General features: G+C 37.2%; 2 protein-coding genes across 3 annotated transcripts; both read right to left on the bottom strand.

The window, feature by feature from the left end:
* Window positions 1-229: 229 nt before the first annotated feature.
* On the bottom strand, window positions 230-8679 carry LOC143470716 (uncharacterized). Its single transcript, XM_076968984.1, has 19 exons — window positions 8525-8679; window positions 6627-6721; window positions 6460-6516; window positions 6223-6336; window positions 5904-6038; window positions 5595-5768; window positions 5426-5504; window positions 5195-5310; window positions 4623-4802; window positions 4123-4298; window positions 3878-3968; window positions 3528-3684; window positions 3370-3436; window positions 3126-3237; window positions 2766-2914; window positions 2461-2626; window positions 2201-2344; window positions 1606-1764; window positions 230-674 (listed from the first exon to the last, which is right to left on the bottom strand). Exons 2-19 carry the CDS (start codon window positions 6709-6711, stop codon window positions 643-645), a joined length of 2193 nt encoding a protein of 730 aa, XP_076825099.1. The 5' UTR covers window positions 6712-6721; window positions 8525-8679; the 3' UTR covers window positions 230-642.
* An 8335-nt stretch (window positions 8680-17014) lies between these two features.
* LOC143471091 (uncharacterized) lies at window positions 17015-21334 on the bottom strand. 2 transcript variants are annotated; one of them, XM_076969440.1, is made up of 9 exons: window positions 21060-21334; window positions 20406-20510; window positions 20169-20281; window positions 19501-19644; window positions 19184-19308; window positions 18666-18805; window positions 18402-18506; window positions 18165-18293; window positions 17015-18001 (listed from the first exon to the last, which is right to left on the bottom strand). In XM_076969440.1, exons 1-9 carry the CDS (start codon window positions 21165-21167, stop codon window positions 17876-17878), a joined length of 1095 nt encoding a protein of 364 aa, XP_076825555.1. In that variant the 5' UTR covers window positions 21168-21334; the 3' UTR covers window positions 17015-17875. The 2 variants fall into 2 exon arrangements, with proteins under 2 accessions (XP_076825555.1, XP_076825554.1); XM_076969439.1 differs by having other exon boundaries at window positions 18666-18811; window positions 21060-21332.
* Between the last annotated feature and the right edge of the window lie 328 nt (window positions 21335-21662).

The raw sequence follows: 21662 nt of genomic DNA, 5'->3' as shown, positions 1-21662 counted from the left end.
TCGGATTCAAGAACGACGAATTGTTAGAACATTAGTTGGCGGCAATGGACAATTGTTCGTTTATATATGCCAGTTGTTATATAACAAGTAACCTCATCCTCAAGATATATCTGTCATACGTTCGATTAATTTTTTGCCTTGTCAAGTGGCAAGTGGCAAGTGGCAAGTGGCAAGTGGTAATATTAACTTTTAACTTTAAATATTAACAAGTGGTAATATTAACTTGCAATTATAAAGTCTTTCATGAAGTTTATTGACGATAAAAACTCACCGGTTGTTAGAAATTCAATTAGTAAATTACAAAAAAAAACAGAAGAGATCAAGTAGTCCGTTTCCATTGGCTCAATCTTGCTGCAGTTGGAAAAGTTTTCTGTTGAAGAGAGAACATGTTTCGTTGTAACTGTGGTTATGACTTCATGGGGAGCGCTTCATGCTTTCACCGATCCATAGAATGTCAATCATTGGTGCCACGGTATCCGTCCAGAGCCACGCCATAGTTTCAAAAAGTTATTTACATGGATAAATAACGGTCATATGACGTATTGCTGGACTTGTTAACTGACAATAAACAAAAAGCGAAAGCAAATAATATAATTTGAAAAAAGAATTTGTACAGGATTGTGCCGGCTGTTGTAGCTTGCTCTATTGGTTCAGATTTGTAGCTGGCGGAAATTCTGCACAAAAACATTTTTTGATGTGAAACCGCTGCATTAACACAGAAAAATTCACCAAACACATTCAGGCCATAAAGTTGGTTGCCAGTAACTTGCAAACAGTCATGGCTAATTACTTATTTACTTATTTGCAGTTCAAATGGATTACCAGTTAAACCACCTGCTATCTGTCATGATCAATCGATTTCGTCGATCAATGGGTTTTAATTGTTATGAAGTTGTCATAACATTTAAGTTATCAACATTTTCATAACAAACTGACTTAAAGCTTAATTAATTTGCAGACGATTAATCGATTTTGATCAACTGCCAATAAATTAAGCGCTAGTTAGATCATTTTTTATGAAAATATTGAGAAGCTATATGAGGGGGATAATATTTTTCTGATAAGCTAATCATGAAACCAATAAATCAGCCAAAAAAAAAAAAATAATTTAATCGGAAACATAACTGATACGGTAAATTACCAATTATTATCTGCCAATTTTGTATAGATTTTTTTTGAGTATTTCAAATTTTACAAATCTTATTTTTTCTTATATACTTAAATCAAATTAAATTTAAAATTCTTATAATTAAAATCTATCAGAGTTCATGTAAAGCTTTTAACGTAAGTATGATAGTACTTAAATTTGTATGGATTGTTTTGAATTTTGACGAATTCTTATGAATTTATTTAAATTGCAACTTTTACGACAGACAGCGAGTAATTTAATGGGTAACCTATATTTCAACAGCGAATAAGGGACTGAATAAGTAACGGCCTGTCCACCGGTCACCAACGTATCGCTAGCTCAAACAGCAAACATCACCACATATAAGTATTTTAACCATAGATTTAACTCAACCGTTAACCATTATACCAAAACCCAACGGTTTATTTTTTTATAAATAAAACATTCTTATTGAGAAGTAGCGACTTTAATCTTACTGATCTTTATAGCATCCATATCCCCTCCTGCTCTTTGGAAAAGATCGGCCGGATCCAGTATTCCTGATGGAATTGCATAAGTGCCCCCTTGTCTCTGGTAACATCGTGGCATGAAAGGAAATCTGTCTACAATTTCATCGTTATCTTCGTAACAGCAACCTATAAAGTTGAAATATAAAAGTTAAAAGTGGAGTAGTAGTAGTAGTAGTACTAATAGTAGTAGTAGTCTACTAAAAAGTAGATAGTTTAACTAAACTAATAGGTTGGTTTTAAAGAATTTGGTCCATGAATTTCTAGGTGTTTCCGTGGTAAGTATTATAAAATGCAATTAATATTAATAAATCAATTTGACATACATCGACACTGATGTAAAGCAATGTACTGTAATTACGTCTTTACTAGCTTTCATGTAAAAGATTACTTACCGTAATAAACACATAGCCTTAAAACTAAATAAAATTCAAATCCAGTGTGTATTGCGAGGCGTTACTTAAAGGCAAGTTATGACTTACAACGTGCACAAAAACTTTGTCCGTTAACTGGTGCTAGCAAGTTGTTGAGCAAATACAGTAGTTACAGCAAATAAGTTATTCACCTAATTTAGTCAAGCAATCCAATCTGTTCGGGATTGCAAGAATATTGTAGCCGGCAATATAGAAGTCAAATGAATATTTACAGGCCACTCTATCATAGTAAAGAAGCGGGATTTGGTAGATGTTAACGTTGCATGAACCAATCGCTGCCGGAAAAAAACACAAAAAAATGTCAAACAAATTCTCGAAAAAGCTTATTTACGGCAAAAAGTAAAATTTTCTTTGCCTATTAAAATATGTAGCGTGTTAAACTTGAACCTACGTGGTCTGTAAGCAACTGGGATCTTGTCGTAATCAAAGTCCAGTTCAGTGGGACCATTTGGCCGGTAACACTGCGGTACCCTGTACGGTGCCTCCCCGTCCCAACAGCATCCACGGATTGCAACGCACTGAAATTCGGTTATTCCGGGGAAACCACATTCGAGTCTCTGAATGTGAGTTGTAAAATTCAAGTAAAACAAAGTTATAAAGAATTAGAAAAATATCGAATGGACTAGGCCTGAAAAGATCGATAGCAGCAAAAAAATTTGACCAATTTCCACTAGCTATAACCGGTTAGAAAAATACCTGATTTACAAGTCTTCCAATGCCGTTGTTTGAATCGGATGGGTTAAAGAGATAGTAAAGGGATGGGTCGAGACGAAGACCATATTTAAAAAGACCATAGCATTGGATTGCAGAAGCGAAGCCTCCAGGCTTTTGCACCTCCATGTAAACTGTCAATCAAACAAAAGGAATTTCTGGGTAAATGTTTTCGTTTTCGGCAAATCTTGTCTAATTATTTTTGCCATAATTTTTTATGCTACTCTAACTAAGTATTGTTAAAGTTTTTTATCTAAAAAGTTCAAGCCGTGTTTCATGATTTGCATAGCCTATTTCTTGCTGTTGTCTTAGTCAGTTAGTGTTTACGAGGTTTGTGATACTTACAGCTGTCGTAGTAGATGAAAAAGATGTTGTAGTAGCACCAGGGGACAGCGATAGCGCTGGTGATATCGTTGTCCGTAGCGTTACGCACTTCAACGTCGGTCAAGAAAATAGGCTACACACCATATACAAGTTTGTTTATAAGCGTTAAGGTTAATTACACTTACTATAACCGCATACGTACACAGATGGAGTCATTAAACTTTCAACGAAAATATTTTATGGCCACAATCAAAGGGACACTTACGTTGTAGCAACAGTAGGGCTGGACTTCGCATTCGGCAGCACTAATGCCAATATATCCGCATTCAAACCTTTAAATGTTACATTGAGACCTTTATATTACATCTCTCAATAAAGCATAAACCATAAGCGATATCTTTTCATTGAAGTTGAACAAGTTACCTGTTTCTCAAATCGTGCAGCGAGCAAGTGTTAACCTCAAGGGTTTCAAAATGAGCAAAGAATAACTGACTACCGGGATATATTCCGGCCGGCAACGTGGGGATGTACGGCCGTCCCAAACTTGTAAAGTAGTCCGGGTTTTCTCTTGATTCCGCCACTGCAGTGAAAAACAGACCACTCGTAAAATGTTTTATGTGGACACCATTTGGACCGATAAACACGAACCTATATATTCCTATGTCCACCATAATTTTCCGTTACGATACTTTTTTATAGAAATTTTGCGTTTTGCAAAAAACATTGAAGTTTCAGTAATTAATTCTGACATGGCCATATACTTGAGAACTTACGGGCATCGACAATAATTTCCAGTAGCTCATCCTGGCTGGTTCCAGCTTGATTGGCCAAAAGTACCAGTCCTATGATAGGGTCTATGCTTCCCTGCATGGAGTAAAACATGTCTTGTGTACATTAATATATAAATACCTTCTATAAGTAAAACTAATCAATCCGAAGAATCTGGAAGAAGTATATAATAAGTAACTTTAACATAGCCTACTAAGAAACCGTCCGTGTAAACCACGTGGTAACTTACGGATTCGATCAAGTTGCTGAGATAGAAGTTCTGACCGTTTTCAACTCCGAGCAGAAAAGGCAAGATGGACGTATCGGTGCTGCCGATGTTGGTGAGATAGTTTATCAAAGACACTTTGTTGTCGTCGTCGTTGAAACCACCGTTTAGGAGAATTTGAACGAGAGACGAGCTGAGTGCTAAATTCAGAGACAACTTTAACCAATTAACTGCTAAATGCCAATAGGCAATGATTAAAAAAGGAAGTATTCCATAGCGAGAACCTTATGCCGACAGCGCTATAAACTTAAGCAACTTTTGCTAATATTTCTTTACAGGCTAAAATACAGAGGAAGACGATAAACTCAAAGCTGTAGGTATCCAACAAATTTCTCTAAAGTCATCCAAAGTTGTTATAATTGGTAACCTATTTCCGCAATCGGAGTAATCGGAGTAATCGAAAGGGTCGAGTTAATAAAAAATGAGTAAGGTCACTCAGAGCAATAAAGCAAAATAAGACTGACGTATGGATGAGAGGATGAGTTGACGCAAGATCTCCGATTGACTCTCCCCCTGGTTCTGGAGGAGCGAAAGAATCTGTGGGGATGTTGATCCGGCAGCTGAAGCGAATAAGAAATCTTGGAGGGAGCTGACACGTTGGCTAGGGCTTCCCATCAACTCTTGTAAGTCTGTACGTTGAGAAGCTAAATCCAATGCAACAATAACTTCTAGTGGCATCTTATTTTATTATGGACGTTTATTGAATAAAACTGATGGCCAGCCAAGAATCTGTGGTGGTAATTATTAAGGCGAAAGAAATTTGCCTTCTGCTATTAGCTCAGTCGCACTTATCTGGATAATATCTGTTACTATTGCAAACGAACGTTTCTCAAAAGCGTTCGAGCAGTATATTTTGTCAAAGAAAACCTTGACATTTGGGCAAGAAAGACGTCCAGGGGCGTTACAAGGAGAATGCCTCGCCCCGCGGCGATTGGTACCTGAAGGCCACAATCGCCCAAAACTAAGATTGTATACCTCGCACGGCCTTAATGAATTTCTTGAGGTTATAACAGAAAAGTGCAAATATTTTACGTACGAGTGAGGCGATCTTGTACATTCTTCGAAGTGAACAGATACTGCATGAGCAGGGGCTCGTGGCCCTTTGTTACGCTGCTGCACTGGCATGCGCCGTTCCCACTTTTCCAGGATCCACTAGAACAGAAAAATAGCATCGGGTTAATTTTCGCTCTTCAATGAAAGAAGAGCTTGGCATGGAACGGATGCGGTCCATGCTTTACGATCCTTCATTATCTGTGATCGCACTCACTCGCAAGACGCCGAGTTCAACATCATCATCATCGCCGTCGGGAATTGATCCACAGCTGCTTTGGACTTTTTAGCGATATCTGTTGTAAACCAAAAAAGCAATTTGTGTTGATTGTTCATAATTTTAAGATCAACGAACCATCATTGTTGCATCGAATGACGTCACAAACCCTTTTGCCAGAAACTTTCGAAAAGGTTCAGCCAAAACATGGCGTCAGTCTGCTCTTTGCACATGCAAATGTCGTCCTCGGAAGCAGCACCTTCATCTGTGGTCTCGTTGTATCCACAAGCTCTTTCAGACGTCATTAGCATAAGTGGGATGAGAATCTTTGCGTCTTCTGGACCTTTGGTAGAAATGAAAACGAAATAAAAAACATCTTTGCGAGCCCAGATCAATCGCAAAATCGCACGTTGCTCCAACGCTATTGTACTTCAAGAATTCCTACTGTAGTTTAGACAAACCGTATCTGTTGACTTACATTCCGGATCAGCAGTCGAATTTTTACTACAAAAAAGATTGGAGATGTACATAAGCGTCATCATCTGTTCCTGAGTCGTCTTCCCCTTTGCTTTCATCACTGGCATCAGATCGCGCAGAATAGACTCTGCCATACCTGGATAACAGGGAAAAATTTTATCAGGTCCAATTTAAATGAAGTTTATGTGGAAACATATTTGGATGTTAAGATGGTAATCTTATTGTCTTTCTCCGCCCGTTTTTACCAAGCGTTTTAGTTACAGTATGTTGTTGCACGTATTAAAAATAAACAGGTTTAAAATGCATAATTAAATACGAACCATCTTTGAAACCTCCGGTTGCAAGGAAGAGCAATTGCCGCTCATAGTCTAGTTCGTTTGTGACGTCATCGATAAGGCTTGGCAGGACAGCTTGAAGAAGATCCATTGGGTCACCTAACGACACGTTTCAAGTTAAGCTACCATCGCTAACTAGTGCTATTTTTCAAAAACTGAATCAAAAAGTATCACGCGCGATTAACAAAGATAGGTTTCATCATGCGCACGTTTGGATCATACCTCCTTGCTTCTGCATGATTATAAGGGCAAAGTTCAGCAATGCATCGTCGTCGATTCCTAAAAGAATGTCATAATGAGCATTATACGGCGTGAGTCAATGCTCATTAGAAAAAAAATAGCGAAAATACTTTTAAAAACTTGTCAAACTACTGTAGAATTTTACTCACCGTCCTGAGGTTGTCGGTTAATTCTTTCAGCCGGCGTTGCAAAGGCGCCAGCCACAAGTAGGCAAACAAGAAAAAAGTTTCTCATCTTTCAGCTTCTGTTAATGACAAAAAATGTGCCGATCAAACAAGACTGTACGAGTGTACGTGACCAATCAATAAACTCATTAGGTATCGGAGTTCGAAGCTAAATAAAAAGGTTAACTGACATGTTGTAAAATCCCTATTAAATAAGTTTCCATAATGAAACCACAACGCTGGTGAAAGATATGGCTTACATCCCTAAAAATGCAATGAAAACGTGGTCACGAACCGGAAAACGTTTGCGATTATCTTGGCCTTTGCCAATTCGCCCAAGGGGGTGTTTATTTAAGATTTTGCCTCAACACAGGCATACCGGGACGCTGGTACCACTAGAACAAAATTCATTTCGACCCATGTGCTTTTGGTACGACCTTGCCTACGGACATAAACCGCAAAATTCGCTCAGATTACGCCTATACTGTCAGTCGGTGGTAAAAGTTGAACCTGCCTGCATCGTCGAAAGCTAACCTCTGATGAAACGAAAACACAAATAATTATGCCCTTTCTTTGATCTAACAAGTTCTAGCAACCCTGCATTATTATACCAACAACTACTACACTACATTTACGACATCAGGGCCTTCGACTGAATCGCAATTCTCGATCCTGCCCACTAAAATAAACATAAATATTCTTTTTCTGCAAACGTGTAAAATCTCTTTTCGTTATTGGTTTAGAACGTCGCAAACTTTGGTTCAATTTTGTTTGATCGGCGCCCTCAAGGCAATTAATAGAAGGCGGTGATTAGAAGATATATTAGAATTGAAAAGGGAACGGGAGCGGTGGTAAAAGTAATATACGCCGATGATTTTAGATGGCATATGGGGTGCTTGTTCCGCAAACAATTATTCTAAAATTAGCTTTTTCTTGTGAGACCATGTTCCGAAAATGTTTTCGACAAAGTGAATGATGACGACGAATATCGAAACAGCGGTTTTGGGTAATTACACAAACAAAATATAGCCAGAGAAATATAAATGAATACACGCCGCTGATTATGACGTTACCTATACGGAAGTTGCTTTCAAATGGTTTAAAAAAGATTTTTTTGTTTTCAATAATATCATTAAGGAAAACACATCATCTTGCTAAAAACCAGTTTCCTTTTTTTAAACAAAAAGTAATCAGCATCAATTGGTTTTGAAATTCAGAATTCAGAATTTCAAAAAACTATTAAAAATGCAAATTGCTCATAAGCACCGCAAACACGTAGAGTAAACGTGCCTCGTAACATGTAAGCCAGAAATCGAGCTACCAGTAGCCTATTCTTTTCCGATGAACATAAAGCTGGCCGTGCGTTGTTATGTATTTCTTTTTGAATTTGAAAAAATCGCATTAAGATCACTGATAGTAAGTTTTATTTTTATTCCTTTTTTTGACAAAAAATAAAAACAATTAAAGCATTTTAGAGAAATGAAGTTCGCACAGTCGATCATTACAATGTTTTATGGATTCAATTTGCTCACTCTTAGACGTTTTAGAAGGCGTGTCTAAAAATTCGTCATAATTGATACCATTGTAACTGTAATTGTTAATTGAACTATCAGTTTTTGGCGTTTAAAAACAGCGTATAATGCGTAATAGTTATACAGCAGATCAGAGAAATAAACGGGTTTTCAAGTTCACTACAATTTATAGCCTTACTCTTCTGGTTATTATATACTACAAAACAGTAAGTCTGAAAAAAACTGGTCAAATTTAAACTCAGGTCACGTGAAGTAAATATTGTTTATAATCTTCCATAAGCGCAATGGAAACAGCAATCACTTGACTTACAAATAAATTTAAATTTTAGGAAAAATAAATTAAAACCATACCTATCTGGTCAGCTACTCAGAACTCTAGGGCAGACCCTTCCCAGCCGAAGGTTTATCCCTATATATAAGATTAGAATCCTGAAACATTATCAAATACATAGACATAACACAAATCGGTCAGCGGGCAATATCATATAACTATAACACGGTCATGATAAACAACTTGGAACAACTGTTCTACTGGTACGATTTATCCTAAACCGGACGAGCTTTCATTGTATATAATTACGAACGAATAACGCCATCTCAACTTAACTTAATAACGAAATCGTCTGAGAGCGCCGATTTTCACGCCGTTTCTTGTGTGGTAGGCAACGCCCGAGACTCTTTGCCTTAAATAGAGATATTTTTTTACCTTTTTCCGGCAAAAACGTCCCACGAAAAATATGCTTGACAGCATATGCAGAGACATACTTCATCATAAGCAGGCATTTTTACTACGATATGCTGTATGAGCTGCATCATAAGATACAAGTTATTGGTGCTGGTATTGCATTTGCTGCAAAAAATTTATTTCTTTTTGCAAAGTTGCATATTTGTAAACAAAAACTTCTAAAAATGCAACTTGCCAGTTTCATCCAACCATTCTACACCCTAAATGAATTGCTTTACAAAGTGTACTAACAAATATATTGCAGCTTACATGATAAGAAAAAACAAAACAGTTGAAAATTCTTTTGCGTATTCATGGGCAGGAAGTTAATATTCAAAGTTTTGAAAGAATTTTTTGTTTGCTTCGTCGCTACGAGAGCAAGATATCCCCCAGGCCAAGTTGTGGCACAAGGTAATGGCAAAAGGATATTTCCTTCTCGCCTTGAGGGCACATAACTGGAACTCTCTGCATTGAACCAGCCTTGTTGTGGTCTAGTTGAATACTTCAAAAAATTAATAAAACTTTTCATTTTGATATTGTACTCATCCAATTTCGACCTGAGCTTTGTTTTAGCCAGGGTTGTTATTGTTAGCCCTTGTTAGCCCAAAAGTTGTTATTTTCCATTTTTGTTGAATATCAATGGCAGATTTTGCTTTATCTCGCAACGCTAAAAACGGAGTTAATGTGCAATTGGAATTATATCTGCAAGCGTTCGACTGTGCTAATGCCAAAGTCCATTCTTTAAAAGAAGTAGTTTATTTACATTTATAACTCTTTGATGCCACCCCGCAATAAAAATCGGAATATTTCAAAGCAAGCAAATATCATTCACGGCTTGTGAATGACAAAGGGCAAGACATACCAGGTATAGGTACAGGTTCTGATGTGTTTTTTTAATAAAAACCATTTATTTTCCTATTGCAAAATTCTGTAGGATAAATACAAAAATTGCAAAATACTTGAAACTGGAAGCTGACTGTTTAGATTGACAACGATTGATACGGAAGACGCGTTACAGGAGTTTATTCGCAAAGGCAACAAATTACGTTTATTTGCGGTCGTTACATAATAAGGACTTAAAGTAGATAGCACCGACATCGCCCATAATTTCTAGTTTTTGAAAAAAGGAGATTGCCATCACATATAACTTGTAACTACCACCTTTGTCAGCTTTTGCCGGCGGCGAAACGGTCACCGGCGGTCGGCAATATTTTACAAAAGTTGTTACACTGCTTGGTACTCTTGCCTGCATTGGTATTTAGTTACGATCATATAATGATCCACAACACACCTACAAATAGACGTTTTTATCACTTTTGCGTGATTTGCGAGATTTATAAACGCAACAATTCACAACTTTTAAATACGACAAGTTTCCTTACCATTGAATCAGCCGAAGGCATGTTTAAAAATCAGCCTGATTGTTCACAAAACGAAAGGTCACTGCGATGATATAATTACCCGAAAGATGTTCAGTTTTGTGTGGTAGGAAATATCAAAAGCTGTTACTGTTTTACCGAAAAACATCGTACGTTTGAAGCCAATTTTACAGTTTTCCATAATTGAAATGTAATTATAATATACAGTCGAATCCGCTTAATTCGGACACCGGATAACCCGGACAACCACTTTATTCGGCCAAAATGCTCCGGAACGGAACAAAAGTAAAAATTGAACGTAAAAAACTCCTGTTAATTCGGACAATTCTCCGCTTAATTCGGACACGGGTTCGCAATTCCATCGTTAGGTTATGACACAATAAACAGTACTTAGTTCGTTTTAACACAAGATGCAATTGCATTATGAGTGATCATGGTGAAACAATGACGATCCATGCAGTAACAATCGACAATGAACTCATATAAGGCCGTGCCAATTTCATAGTCGCTTTTACTTCGGTACAATCGCGTCTATCTTGTAGAACAGAATGGTACAGCAAAGTTTAGCAGAAAAAGTGAAATTGCTCACTAAAGTAAACGAAGACGTTTTAAGCCATCAGTGCCAATTACTGCAGTATAGCCCAGCTGCAATTCATATATTACGCAACAGTACAGTATTTTAAATGCATTGTCTGCCTTTACGCATGACCATGAAACGAACAATTGATTTTCCGCTTAATTCGGACAAAGCCGTTTCTCCGCTTAATTCGGCCAAAAGTGAGCGGAACCAAAGTGTCCGAATTAAGCGGAGTCGACTGTACAGTATATACCTATATAACCCAAACATAACCCAAATTTATATTCTAATCTAAATCTAACTTTAATAAAAACATTAGCTTAGCTTTTTGCATGCTGCCTATTCTCCTAACGTATCCACTTTTATTTTCATAAAAATAGCAGCCTATATACTAATACGGTGAAGAATTACTTCCAGTTTTAAAAGATCTAAGCTTACTGAAATTTAAGCATCGACACTTGACGTCGGGAAAGATACACTTATACATCTTCACATCCATATACAAGGTTCTGTGTTATATTTCGTTGTTATAAGCCTATAAGGTAATGGAGTGTCGTATTTGTTGTGTAATGAAACTGAACACGCGGCATGGGCTCCCATTTTAAGAGTCACTGATCCTCTCTAAATGGTTGGCTTGAACTTCTATTAGTCTTTCTATGTTTCCCTAATGAAACGTATGCTATCAATTCATTGATTGAAATTATGGAACATTAACTATTTACATAACCAACTGGTGTTTCACAGAATAGTAAAAAATGAAAAGTTTACCACGATGTAGGTATTAAGTATTGCTATGTTAAACAGAGCTATATAGGCGCCTCAACTCGAACGCGAGAAGTGCTTGAGCCCAATACAATTAAAGAAAGTTTTTTAAACTTTACAGTTACGAAGACTTAATTTATTATACTTTGTATTATTATTTGTTTTCTATGTTTGCTGTTAATTCAGATTTGAAGAGCAAACAGCAAACAACTTCAACGAAGCAAGATCGAAAAAAGCGCGCCGGCCAGAGGATGGCTACTTTCGCTGTTCTGATTGGCTGATTGGCTAACAACACGGTTGCATTGAAAGATGGAAAGTGCATAGTTTTTACCATCACTGTGTCGATATAGGAAATGAAAATGGAGGTGCAGTAAAACGAGATTTATATTTTTTCATAGCTTTTAAGCAAGAGCTCTTTGTGAGCGTTGCATATTTTTTTCAAACAGAGGCTTTGAACTGTACAGATGACGAAATCACTTGCACTCGCCTTGGTCAGTGCTAATCTGGCAATCTTGTCAGTTACAAAGCTTTCTGTCCCCAGGATGATATCCAGTTGAAATGTAGAGAAAATGGTAAAGTAGATGTTGAATATAGTTTGACTAAATTAATCAATATCAATGTAAAATCGCGACGGGAATATGTATCGTGAAACAACGGTTTTGTGGAAACTGTATAGTCAAGTTTTTCTTCAATATTTCCATCGTTTCTTGTTCTCGATAAACATTGCTTTGTTTCAATCTGTTATGATGACCAAAGATATTTGTACATGATGTTTACATCGCACCTTTAGTTCTTCGTGTTACAGGAACTAAGTTGTTAAATTAATTGCAATCACGAGGGTGCGTTGATGTATTCTCTGAAATTTCTTACTCACTTTTGGTTTTTAAGGGTTTATTAATTAACCGAATAAAAACTAAATCTTGATATGTATGCTCTTAAAACCTATTTTGCTACCGTCACTACTGTCATGATGTTAGGCACTGATATCGCGTTTAATGATTGCTTCTGAAAACAAGGTTCGTAATGTACAGTAGTTCACATAATTGAAACAAATCCCCCTTGGCTCATTGTGTCTCATATACTTATAAGTTGACTGTTATATTTAATAAGTTTCCTAAATGGAGACACAACTTTTTTGAAATCATAAGAGTCATATTAAGTCATAAGTTAAAACAATTATGATAAACATGCGACTGACACCACACTCTCATTTACAGAGTTCACCTGCCCAGTAAGTGAAAGATGCTTAAAAAGATGGCAAGTTATGGACGGACCCATGGATTGCGATTCCTTTTACGCAAACGACTCCTCTGATGAGCAAAAGTCTTTCCCTTTCCGCTTGTCTTGGGAGTTTCAATGCTCCTCCAACCGCCAATGTATCCCTAGGGAGTGGATGCAAGATGACGTAAGTGATTGCTTGGACTCAAGTGACAAGGTTTCCTTTTTGAAATCTTGCTAGATGGATTGATATCCAGACTGTACGGATAGCTCCGATGAAACTTTACCTCTTGAATGTGTCCAGGACAAGGAGTTTGAATGTCAGGATTCCGGACGTTGCATCAAACGTTTCTGGAGGTTGAACAAAATTGAAGATTGCATCAACGGAAGTGACGAAATACCGTTATCTTCAAACGAAACGTACGAATCAGAGGAATTCCTCTGTCATAACCACAAACGATGCATCACGAAGACATGAGTGTGCGACGGAATAGATCACTGCGGAGACTGTAGTGATGAAATCGAGAGTTGCGCTGGACCGCGTATGTACCGTGGTCCTAAAGACCCGACCGACACCTGCTTGCACTGGGACTACTCCTGTGACCAATATGCTTCCTGTCCCAATAGAACGGATGACGTCACTTTAATGACCGGAATCAAATGTTACCAAAACCTCAAAAAATACTGCGTGATTCTTCAATACGCGCTTAAGCATAACCGATAATCATGTAGCGACAAATCAGACCTGTGCTACCAAAACGGAACCATCACCTGCGCTAAATGCTTGAACGGGTTAACTGTGATAGCGGTAAGGCAGTTCTGTGACGGCGTCATAGATTGCCCGGACTTATCTGACGAATGCTTGTGTTCTGACGCTTCCTTCTCCTTAAACTGCAGAGGTTACAGCTTTCTGCAATAAAGTTTGTTATGAAGCTTGATGCCAAAACTGTTCAGCTGGAGAGGTACTTTGCCCGAAAGACAACAAGTGCATCGAAAACGGCGCAGTCTGTGATTGAATTGTCCATTGTTTTCGGAAGATGAAGATCTGCGAATTTGTTCAAAACTTAATGCCACCAAAATGAAGTAAGCACGTTACCCGAGGGAAAAAATCTTTTATATGTAATGGACTACCAAGCATTCTGAAGTCTCTGTTACCATTGTTAAGTGTATGGAAAGATTTCTCAAAACACAATTTAGTTACTTCAGCATTCAGATAAAACAAGTTAAATAAACAGTTTGACTAAACAAAAAACTATGATTAAGGTCACACAAGATTACAGAAATTACTCAGTCCCAATACTTGTACTACTCAGAACTGATACAATACATACAATTAAACAGAAGGTAGACATGTTCATGTGTAATTCCGTTCTGTTGGGGTTATGTGAATAACACAAAATTTAATAAGTTACAGTGTATATATTTAGGTGTGACGGGATCATGGAGTGTCTCTTGTTTGAAGACGAATGTAGTAAGGAAGCAAACTGCCTTGATAGATCTCACTCATGTGATGAAATTCCCATCGTGTCTTACGATCCACAGAGATCTGTGAGTAACTTTAGCAGTTTATCATCACACTTCTTCCAAGATATGCTGGATTAAATTTTTTCCTTGTTCTTCGACTTAATTCTCGGAGACATTTGATTTTTAAAACCAAGGCCAATTTATTTTATCATGAACCTGTATAAAAATTAGTCCAATATTTTATTTTCTGTTGCACTTCTTTGCTATATTTTTTACTTTCTACAGTTGAATTAATCTCAGCACTTCCTTTCGATTTAGGTTGGTACCAATAGAGGTGGTCCTGGTAGCCAATGAAACAGTGGAGTTAATAAGATGAGAAAATCAGTATGAAATAGTTGCTGGTCCTTCAATCTGCTATGCAATCCGGGAATACGAAAGCGGACTGCATGAAAAATACTGTCCCGTCCCATCGAATGTGAGGCTGGAGAAGTAAACTGGCCCACAGGTGCTGGCTCCGTTTGTATCATAACTGGTGATTTTGGTTACTTTTACTTACAAAAGTGCAAGTGTTAGGGCAACATTTACATTTTCAAGTATCATCAAGGGAGGGTATAACTTATAATGTCTAAATATAACTCTAATAAAAATTGTTTTTCTCTCCAAACTGACCTAGAATGATTTCATAAAGCTTTCATGGAAAAACATAGAAATATGAGTATTTATTATTGTGCAGGTACCAGACCAGTAGTCATTATTGAAACAAGCAAAAAATGCGACCTCAGTATCGACTGCAAGGACGAAAGGAACGAGATGAACTGTACGGAATAAACGCATTTCTACTGCGAAGGAAAAATTCCGCCTTTTATTCCGATAGAGAAAAAAAATGGACCAAGTTGCAGATTGCCTGGACCCGTTAAACGAGTGCCCAGTCCAGTGCATTCCTCGGTTTTACCGGTTAGAAGGAGAGACAGCCTGTGAACCCATTATTTACTGATGCCATAATCTTCAATTTCATCACCTTAATCTTCATAATGGGTGTATATATCGGAATCTACAAACGAACTGGATCTACAGCGCGAGAGATTCGAGGTTCGCATAAAAAAAAGCTCAGTTGAAGACCATGCAACGTAAAATATCAATACTGATAGCGACCGACATGTGTTGCTGGCTTCCCATCTGCATAATGACTTTTATCAGCATCTCCCCTTCCATCCACAGCTTATGCAGTATCCGCCATTGTGCTGCTTTTCATTGACAGTTCCCTATATCTTATAAATTGCAAGTGAGCGTAGTGAGACAATAAAGTTTCATGCGACGAAACAGACAGCTTTGTAAATGAGCCTGCTGGATCAACTGAAACAGTTTCACTTTGCAGAGTAACTGCTTCCTATATATCAGGGATGGCCAGACCTGCTTCATGCTCGAGCCGCATATAACAAAATCCAGTTTTAAAAGAGCCACAACACAAACACAATAAAAAATACGAATTTATTGACTCACAACGAAGTGTAGCTATTGATAAACATTAGTGCTGCTGCTGTGATACTATGAGTTTCCATCTGGGCTTCACCAACTCTTTTTGCAATTATTAGTATAACCGTAACCAAGACTTAAAACTAGGTCAGCCCTGACGTGCAGCTTCAATCTGACAGTTTACTTAACTACAGTGTACAAGTTAGCACACTTCTGTACAATAATGTACTTGTTGGAGTGTAATTTGATTATTACTAACAATGAGTCTATTGTTACTACGTGTGACAGAACGTATTGTTTCATAATCTGATCAAACAACTCGTCTAGACCGGGAAAATGCATGCCTAATTCAACAATGATAATTTAATTCATTAAAGAGCCGCAATCAAAGGCTCAAAGAGCCGCATGCGGCTCGAGAGCCGCAGTTTGGCCACCCCTGCTATATATGAACTGTTCTGTGATGAACACCAGTTTTGAACAAAGGTCGATTTAGAGATGGATGAAAAGACGATCAACACGGGTAGTTAATGATTTTCGGCTGTGCCGGTAATGTTCTGACAGAAAGTGTTTTCCGTTAGTACATAAGCGACCGTACATTATAGACATGTTTCAAAACCGTGTAGTGCATATATAACCGGTAATCAACGTGATCCTGTTTTCCATGTCAATTTGCGATAGTTTTTACTTCGTTTTCACTACAGGTTTTACTGTTTTCCTTTAACAACAATATTATAGAGCGGCTGCCCGTGGTTATTAAACACACGGCAATAAATTTAATTTCTTCTGACGTTCTAGCGCCACCTGGAGTACAAAATCAAAAGCATTTCAAAACTCTTCATAGTTTTGATCTACGGGCAGTGGTACCAATACCAGGTTGGCCGTGCAAATTAGTAGAGTGACCACTGATTAGTTTAGTTGAAATAAAGGCATTTATGTTCGAAACTCTCTCCGAGTCCCTTGAAGTTGACAGGTTGCTCTAATCTAAATCAATGGTGTCCCAAACATTTTTCCATGCACCACAAAAATATGTTTCATGTGATGGGGAAAAGCAGCATTGGTTGATTAAACACAGAAGAAGCCAAATAACTGTCCTCCTTTAAAGGTTTCGCACCCACTTGGAAACCCCTGCTCTAAACACTCCTTGGAGTCACTAAGTGCACAAATGTATACAACTTACGATTCTAATGAACGTTGAGTATTTAATTGGCCCCACTTATTCGTATATTGGCTCCACAAAGCAAAAGTTATCACGGTACAGATTTGCTGTATTTGTTTCAAATCGATCGATTTTATCTAATATTTAGCTTCGGATGTTTAAATAACTACAAAGGTCACACTTTAAAAACGAGGACAATAAATTGGATTTGTTCATTATAGATACGATACATAAACAATCAAGACAATCTACAACTATTGTTTCTGTAAAAATCAGACACCTAATGCTAGTTCAACATTGTTCACCATTGTAGGCTGTGGATTACGTTGTTGAAGAAAGGTCTAAGTTTTACATACAAGGCAGACTTGCCTATAAATATGCTGGTATAGGAAGTTCTGATCGGGAAATTCCAATAATTCAAAGTAGAGAAAGAAAAACGTATAAAAAAGTCCCAAGACACCAAAGTGCACATAACGAAATCTTTTATAAATATCCAGGAAATAAGAAAAGAGAGCACTCTAACAAAAGCGGTCTGGAAGTCAGAACAAAACAACTAATTCTGTGTCACCAAACGTTTAAAAAAAATATTGCTCTTGGTACAGATATAACGTCAATATTTCCAACATAAAATGCATCAAGCAATAATAGTCTAGTCTTTAACAATTTGCATAACCACTACACTATAGCACGGAAATACCAAACACAGAAGACATACAGTACAACCGAATAAACGCAATTTACTTAATGTCAAGTATTATAAATCTGCTTGGAACTGAAAAACAAAATTAAGTTGCCTTAATCAACGCCTGAAGAAAAATAAAATTTAAATAAATATTGCAAATATGTGAACATCGATGACCCAAAGTCACGTGTTTATTCTACGACCTGTGCTCCAGGCCTGAGCCTAGTTCAAGTATATCTATTTGAGTTTGTTGAGGTATCGGTTAAGTCAAGTTGCTTCTAATGTATTCAAGTCAGGGCAAGCTGCCGGTGTGTCGAATTTTGCGGAGTAGACACAGACTTCTTTCTCGGAAACGTACTTGACCTTGTCGATAGGACCACATTTGAAGTTGAGCTGCAAAACATAGTCAGGTGAAGTTTTCATAAACGACAAAACTTATTTACTCTGTAAATCAATTGTAATCTGGAAAAAACCGAATATGGACACAGTTACAACTTTTCATAAACATGACAAAGGCAAAAGTTAAATTACTAAGATAGTGCATTGTTTTTCTTACTATCGTCGTTCTTTTTCTTCCCTGCGGACAGTGGTCTCCCCTGCCATCAGGCATGACAAGTCTGTATCCTTCTTCTAACGAACCCTCTAACTTGCCACCGGCCCCAATCAACCAGACATCTTTACCAGACTAGGACATTGAAAAACGGAAATTAGGAGCAAGCAATATAAAAAGAACTTGCAAAAATATGACGGAAGGCATGAATATTGGTTATCAGCAAATGCCAAATGAAACTACCTGGGTTGAATTAACATAAGGACATATCTCATATATATATCCCGGTGACTTGAAAATGTAACAATCCAGGCTCAGTCTATAAAACTCTCCATTAGGTCCAAAGTTCTAAAGTAAACATAAAAGCAGTGTCACAGCACAACAAAAATAAATTGACAGTATAACATCCAGTTTCATCAGCAGATAATACTTTACAAGTAAAATCACAATCAATGCAGTAGACCTGCGTAATAAGAAGTGGAAAGTTTGAAGCCAATGCCAACTTACCCCGTCACCAACGTGCTGTGCTCCGTCCACCAAGTAAGCTTGCTTTGCTTCTGCACCTTCCTTTACAATGTTGAGCTCTCTCATCTTGGTGTGCTCGTAATCCATGCATACATCCATGCATGGGGCTCGACGAACTTCATCTGAAACTAAACACAATCAGTTTTCGCCAGTATGCAATGAATAATCGAACTTCCAATAGAGCAACGCGACACTTCAAATGGTTATGAGACAATTGAAACCCAATAATCCTAACCCTCTGAATATCTATCCCAAAAATTCTGAGTTAGAACTGTTGGATTTTAATTGTCACGGTACGTTTTAAATGCATTTGTTTCTAAGGTTTTAAAGTTAGTTAAATATGAGCAAAACAGCGTTTTAGTTCAAATCCTTTTAAAGACTTTATCCTTGTAAGAAAAAGTCCAACCGCAGCAACATTACTATTAGAGTTTCATTTGTAATTGTATCATTAAAAAGGGCTTGTTAAAGATGAAAGCTGCATAGGAGTAGAAGATATCTACCTGGTAATTTAAGATCAGGAGCAACAGTTACTCCCTTCCATTCGTCGCTTCCGTCGCAACAATCACATATTCCATCATTAACACGGGATGACGGCATGTATTGATGCTCTGGCTCACAGTAAAATCTAAATTAATGCAAAAACGTGAGATTAATGTGACTCTACCTTGAACTGAAGAGATACTGATTGCTGTATAAGCATTCAAAAGGTGGTTGCCACACTTAACAAAATCCAATCACTTTATTTTATATCCACTTGACCAGACAAAGTAAAGTGGTAAAACACGTACATAAAAAGCAACTGTGCAATCATATGTACCTTCCATTTTTGCAAGCCGATGTCCCAGGTTCATCTGTACCATCTGCGCAGTCACAATAATTATTGTTGACTGCATTCCATGGTATGGTCTGGTTCCCATTTAAACATGTGAATAATCCATTTTTGGATGGAACATAAAACTTCCTGTGACAAAAGTGAAAACAGCCGTCATGATATGGGAGCCTTTATGCCAATGTCTAAGTATTTCGAACCAGGCAATGAGATTATAATCCTCTGAACTTTATTTGCTGAACTCATCTAACTCTCGAAAATATGAAAAAATATTTTTGATACATAAATTTGAACTTTTCTGCTGCTGTCTCCTTCTATGTAATTGCATTACACCACTGTGTTTATATTCATGCGATTATGGCATGAAGTTGCACAAAACTTAAATTGATGCACTCATTCATTACAACCACCAATCATTCCTCGCTACAAATTGCAGTAAGTTGCTTAAGTCAAATGCTTCTGGCCAAATGGCTGTACAAAGTTTATATATAAAAAATTTATAAAAGAAAGCAAGTTTTTACAATTATCTAGATTAACACAAATCTTTTGTGTTGCAGAAAATCATTTCAGGCGAAAATCACATTTATCATAATAACCCAGTAAGTACTGTCACAAAAGTCACATAGGCTGATAAACAGTGCATTATAACAAGTTACCTGTGAGCTTTCATAACCCCTCTTAATATTGTTCCATTGACTTTAATTCCTATTTCCTTGATTACTTTTTGTGCAAACTTTGGGTTTACCTCTCTGGCAATCCGTGGCGCATCCTGCAATGACAATAATTGGACAAAAAACATTAATATTAGCCATTAGAAAAGGTACAATCCCATTGAGTAAAATAAAAAAAAAGAAGATCAGTGAAACAGCTCCAACAAACATTGATTTTCCTACCATTGCCATCATATCAAGTTTAGTGTATTTTCCTTTGTTATGTTGTTCACTTCCACTATTTAGTAACCTTAGTTGCGATCGTTGGAGGTTTTTCAAGATACTTGCCTGAAATATTAGATTATAATTGTGGCATAATTTATCGGAGAAATTCAACTAATTTTACATATTTATACATAAGTTACACTATACACTATTTTTACATTTTTATCGTAGTAGACTATCTATTTATAAAGTTCATCACCAAATATTGCTAATAAAATTCATAAAAGCCTATAATTTCCAGTAGTTCTCAAACTTTTGTTACAACAGAATCAATTTGCTGCCACTGAAGAAATTGCAAACCCCAGCCCTTTTTTACGTAAATCAAGCGAAAAATTTTGCTACCAGTAACATTTATTAGAGCACAATAAACCAGGAAAAAGTTAAAAACACAATGTTTGGCTGGTGAAACTTTAATAAATAAATGGCACAATAAATGCTACATTTATATTTGTGAAAATATGTTGAACTACTGACAAATCATAATTGGTCACATGACCTAAAACAATATCTATACATATAGCCTATGTTTTAAATATTCAGGAAATCGTGTGCAATGCCAATGCAGTGACTTTAGAAATTACAAAGCGATCTTGTGAAACCTAAATAACTCACTTGAAACATCATGAAAAATACTGCAGTAACAAAGAGAGCAATCAAAGTCTGAAAAGGATTACTCCTGCCACCCATCAAACGAAGATGTCTCTGGGTTGGCGCATCCATATTCTGATGGAGATTAAGTTCAAAGTCTAATTAAAAAATTGTAGCACAGTACATAGAAAAACAGGTATCTGTTTCAAGGGAACAAATTCATCAACTAAAATTCAAGAAGTCAAAACAAGTCCTGCTTGCTGCACAGTTTTCATCTAGTGAAAAGTGTGACACCCGCACGCACGAGGTTCATTAACGTGAACGCCGAATATTTTACTCCTCACGCCGATTTATATTAATTAAAGAAACAATTGAAGCTTCAGCGCACTTTGTCACGCCAAAATATGCGTGTTTGCAAGCACGATTTCGTATCGATAACTGTCCTACTCCTACTTTCCAGTCGCGGACTCGCGGTGCTAGGCTATGGTGTTGTGTATATTTGGTATGGTATGGTATAGGAGATTTCTATGATCTTTGCTGTGGGCCAAGTGGCCAACTGGTAGCTGAAGTTTCCATTTAAAACACACAAAATATTTTGAGTCGACACCCAACACTTATTTAGCCTTG

Source organism: Clavelina lepadiformis, chromosome 9, assembly GCF_947623445.1.
Source record: "Clavelina lepadiformis chromosome 9, kaClaLepa1.1, whole genome shotgun sequence".
Lineage (NCBI taxonomy): Eukaryota > Metazoa > Chordata > Ascidiacea > Aplousobranchia > Clavelinidae > Clavelina > Clavelina lepadiformis.
This window is presented reverse-complemented; position numbering and strand designations above follow the sequence as displayed.

Bases quoted from the DNA above. Each gene is read 5' to 3' on its own strand.
- LOC143470716 (XM_076968984.1), bottom strand. From the start codon at position 6,711: ATGAGAAACTTTTTTCTTGTTTGCCTACTTGTGGCTGGCGCCTTTGCA. The intron at 5,769-5,903 runs GTAAGTCAACAG...TTTCTACCAAAG, and splicing joins TTCGACTGCTGATCCGGAAT to GTCCAGAAGACGCAAAGATT. The intron at 3,969-4,122 runs GTAAGTTACCAC...TACTCCATGCAG, and splicing joins TCAGCAACTTGATCGAATCC to GGAAGCATAGACCCTATCAT.
- LOC143471091 (XM_076969439.1), bottom strand. From the start codon at position 21,167: ATGGATGCGCCAACCCAGAGACATCTTCGTTTGATGGGTGGCAGGAGT. The intron at 19,645-20,168 runs GTAACTTGTTAT...CTTTTGTCACAG, and splicing joins GGGGTTATGAAAGCTCACAG to GAAGTTTTATGTTCCATCCA. The intron at 18,812-19,183 runs GTAGATATCTTC...GATTGTGTTTAG, and splicing joins TCCTGATCTTAAATTACCAG to TTTCAGATGAAGTTCGTCGA.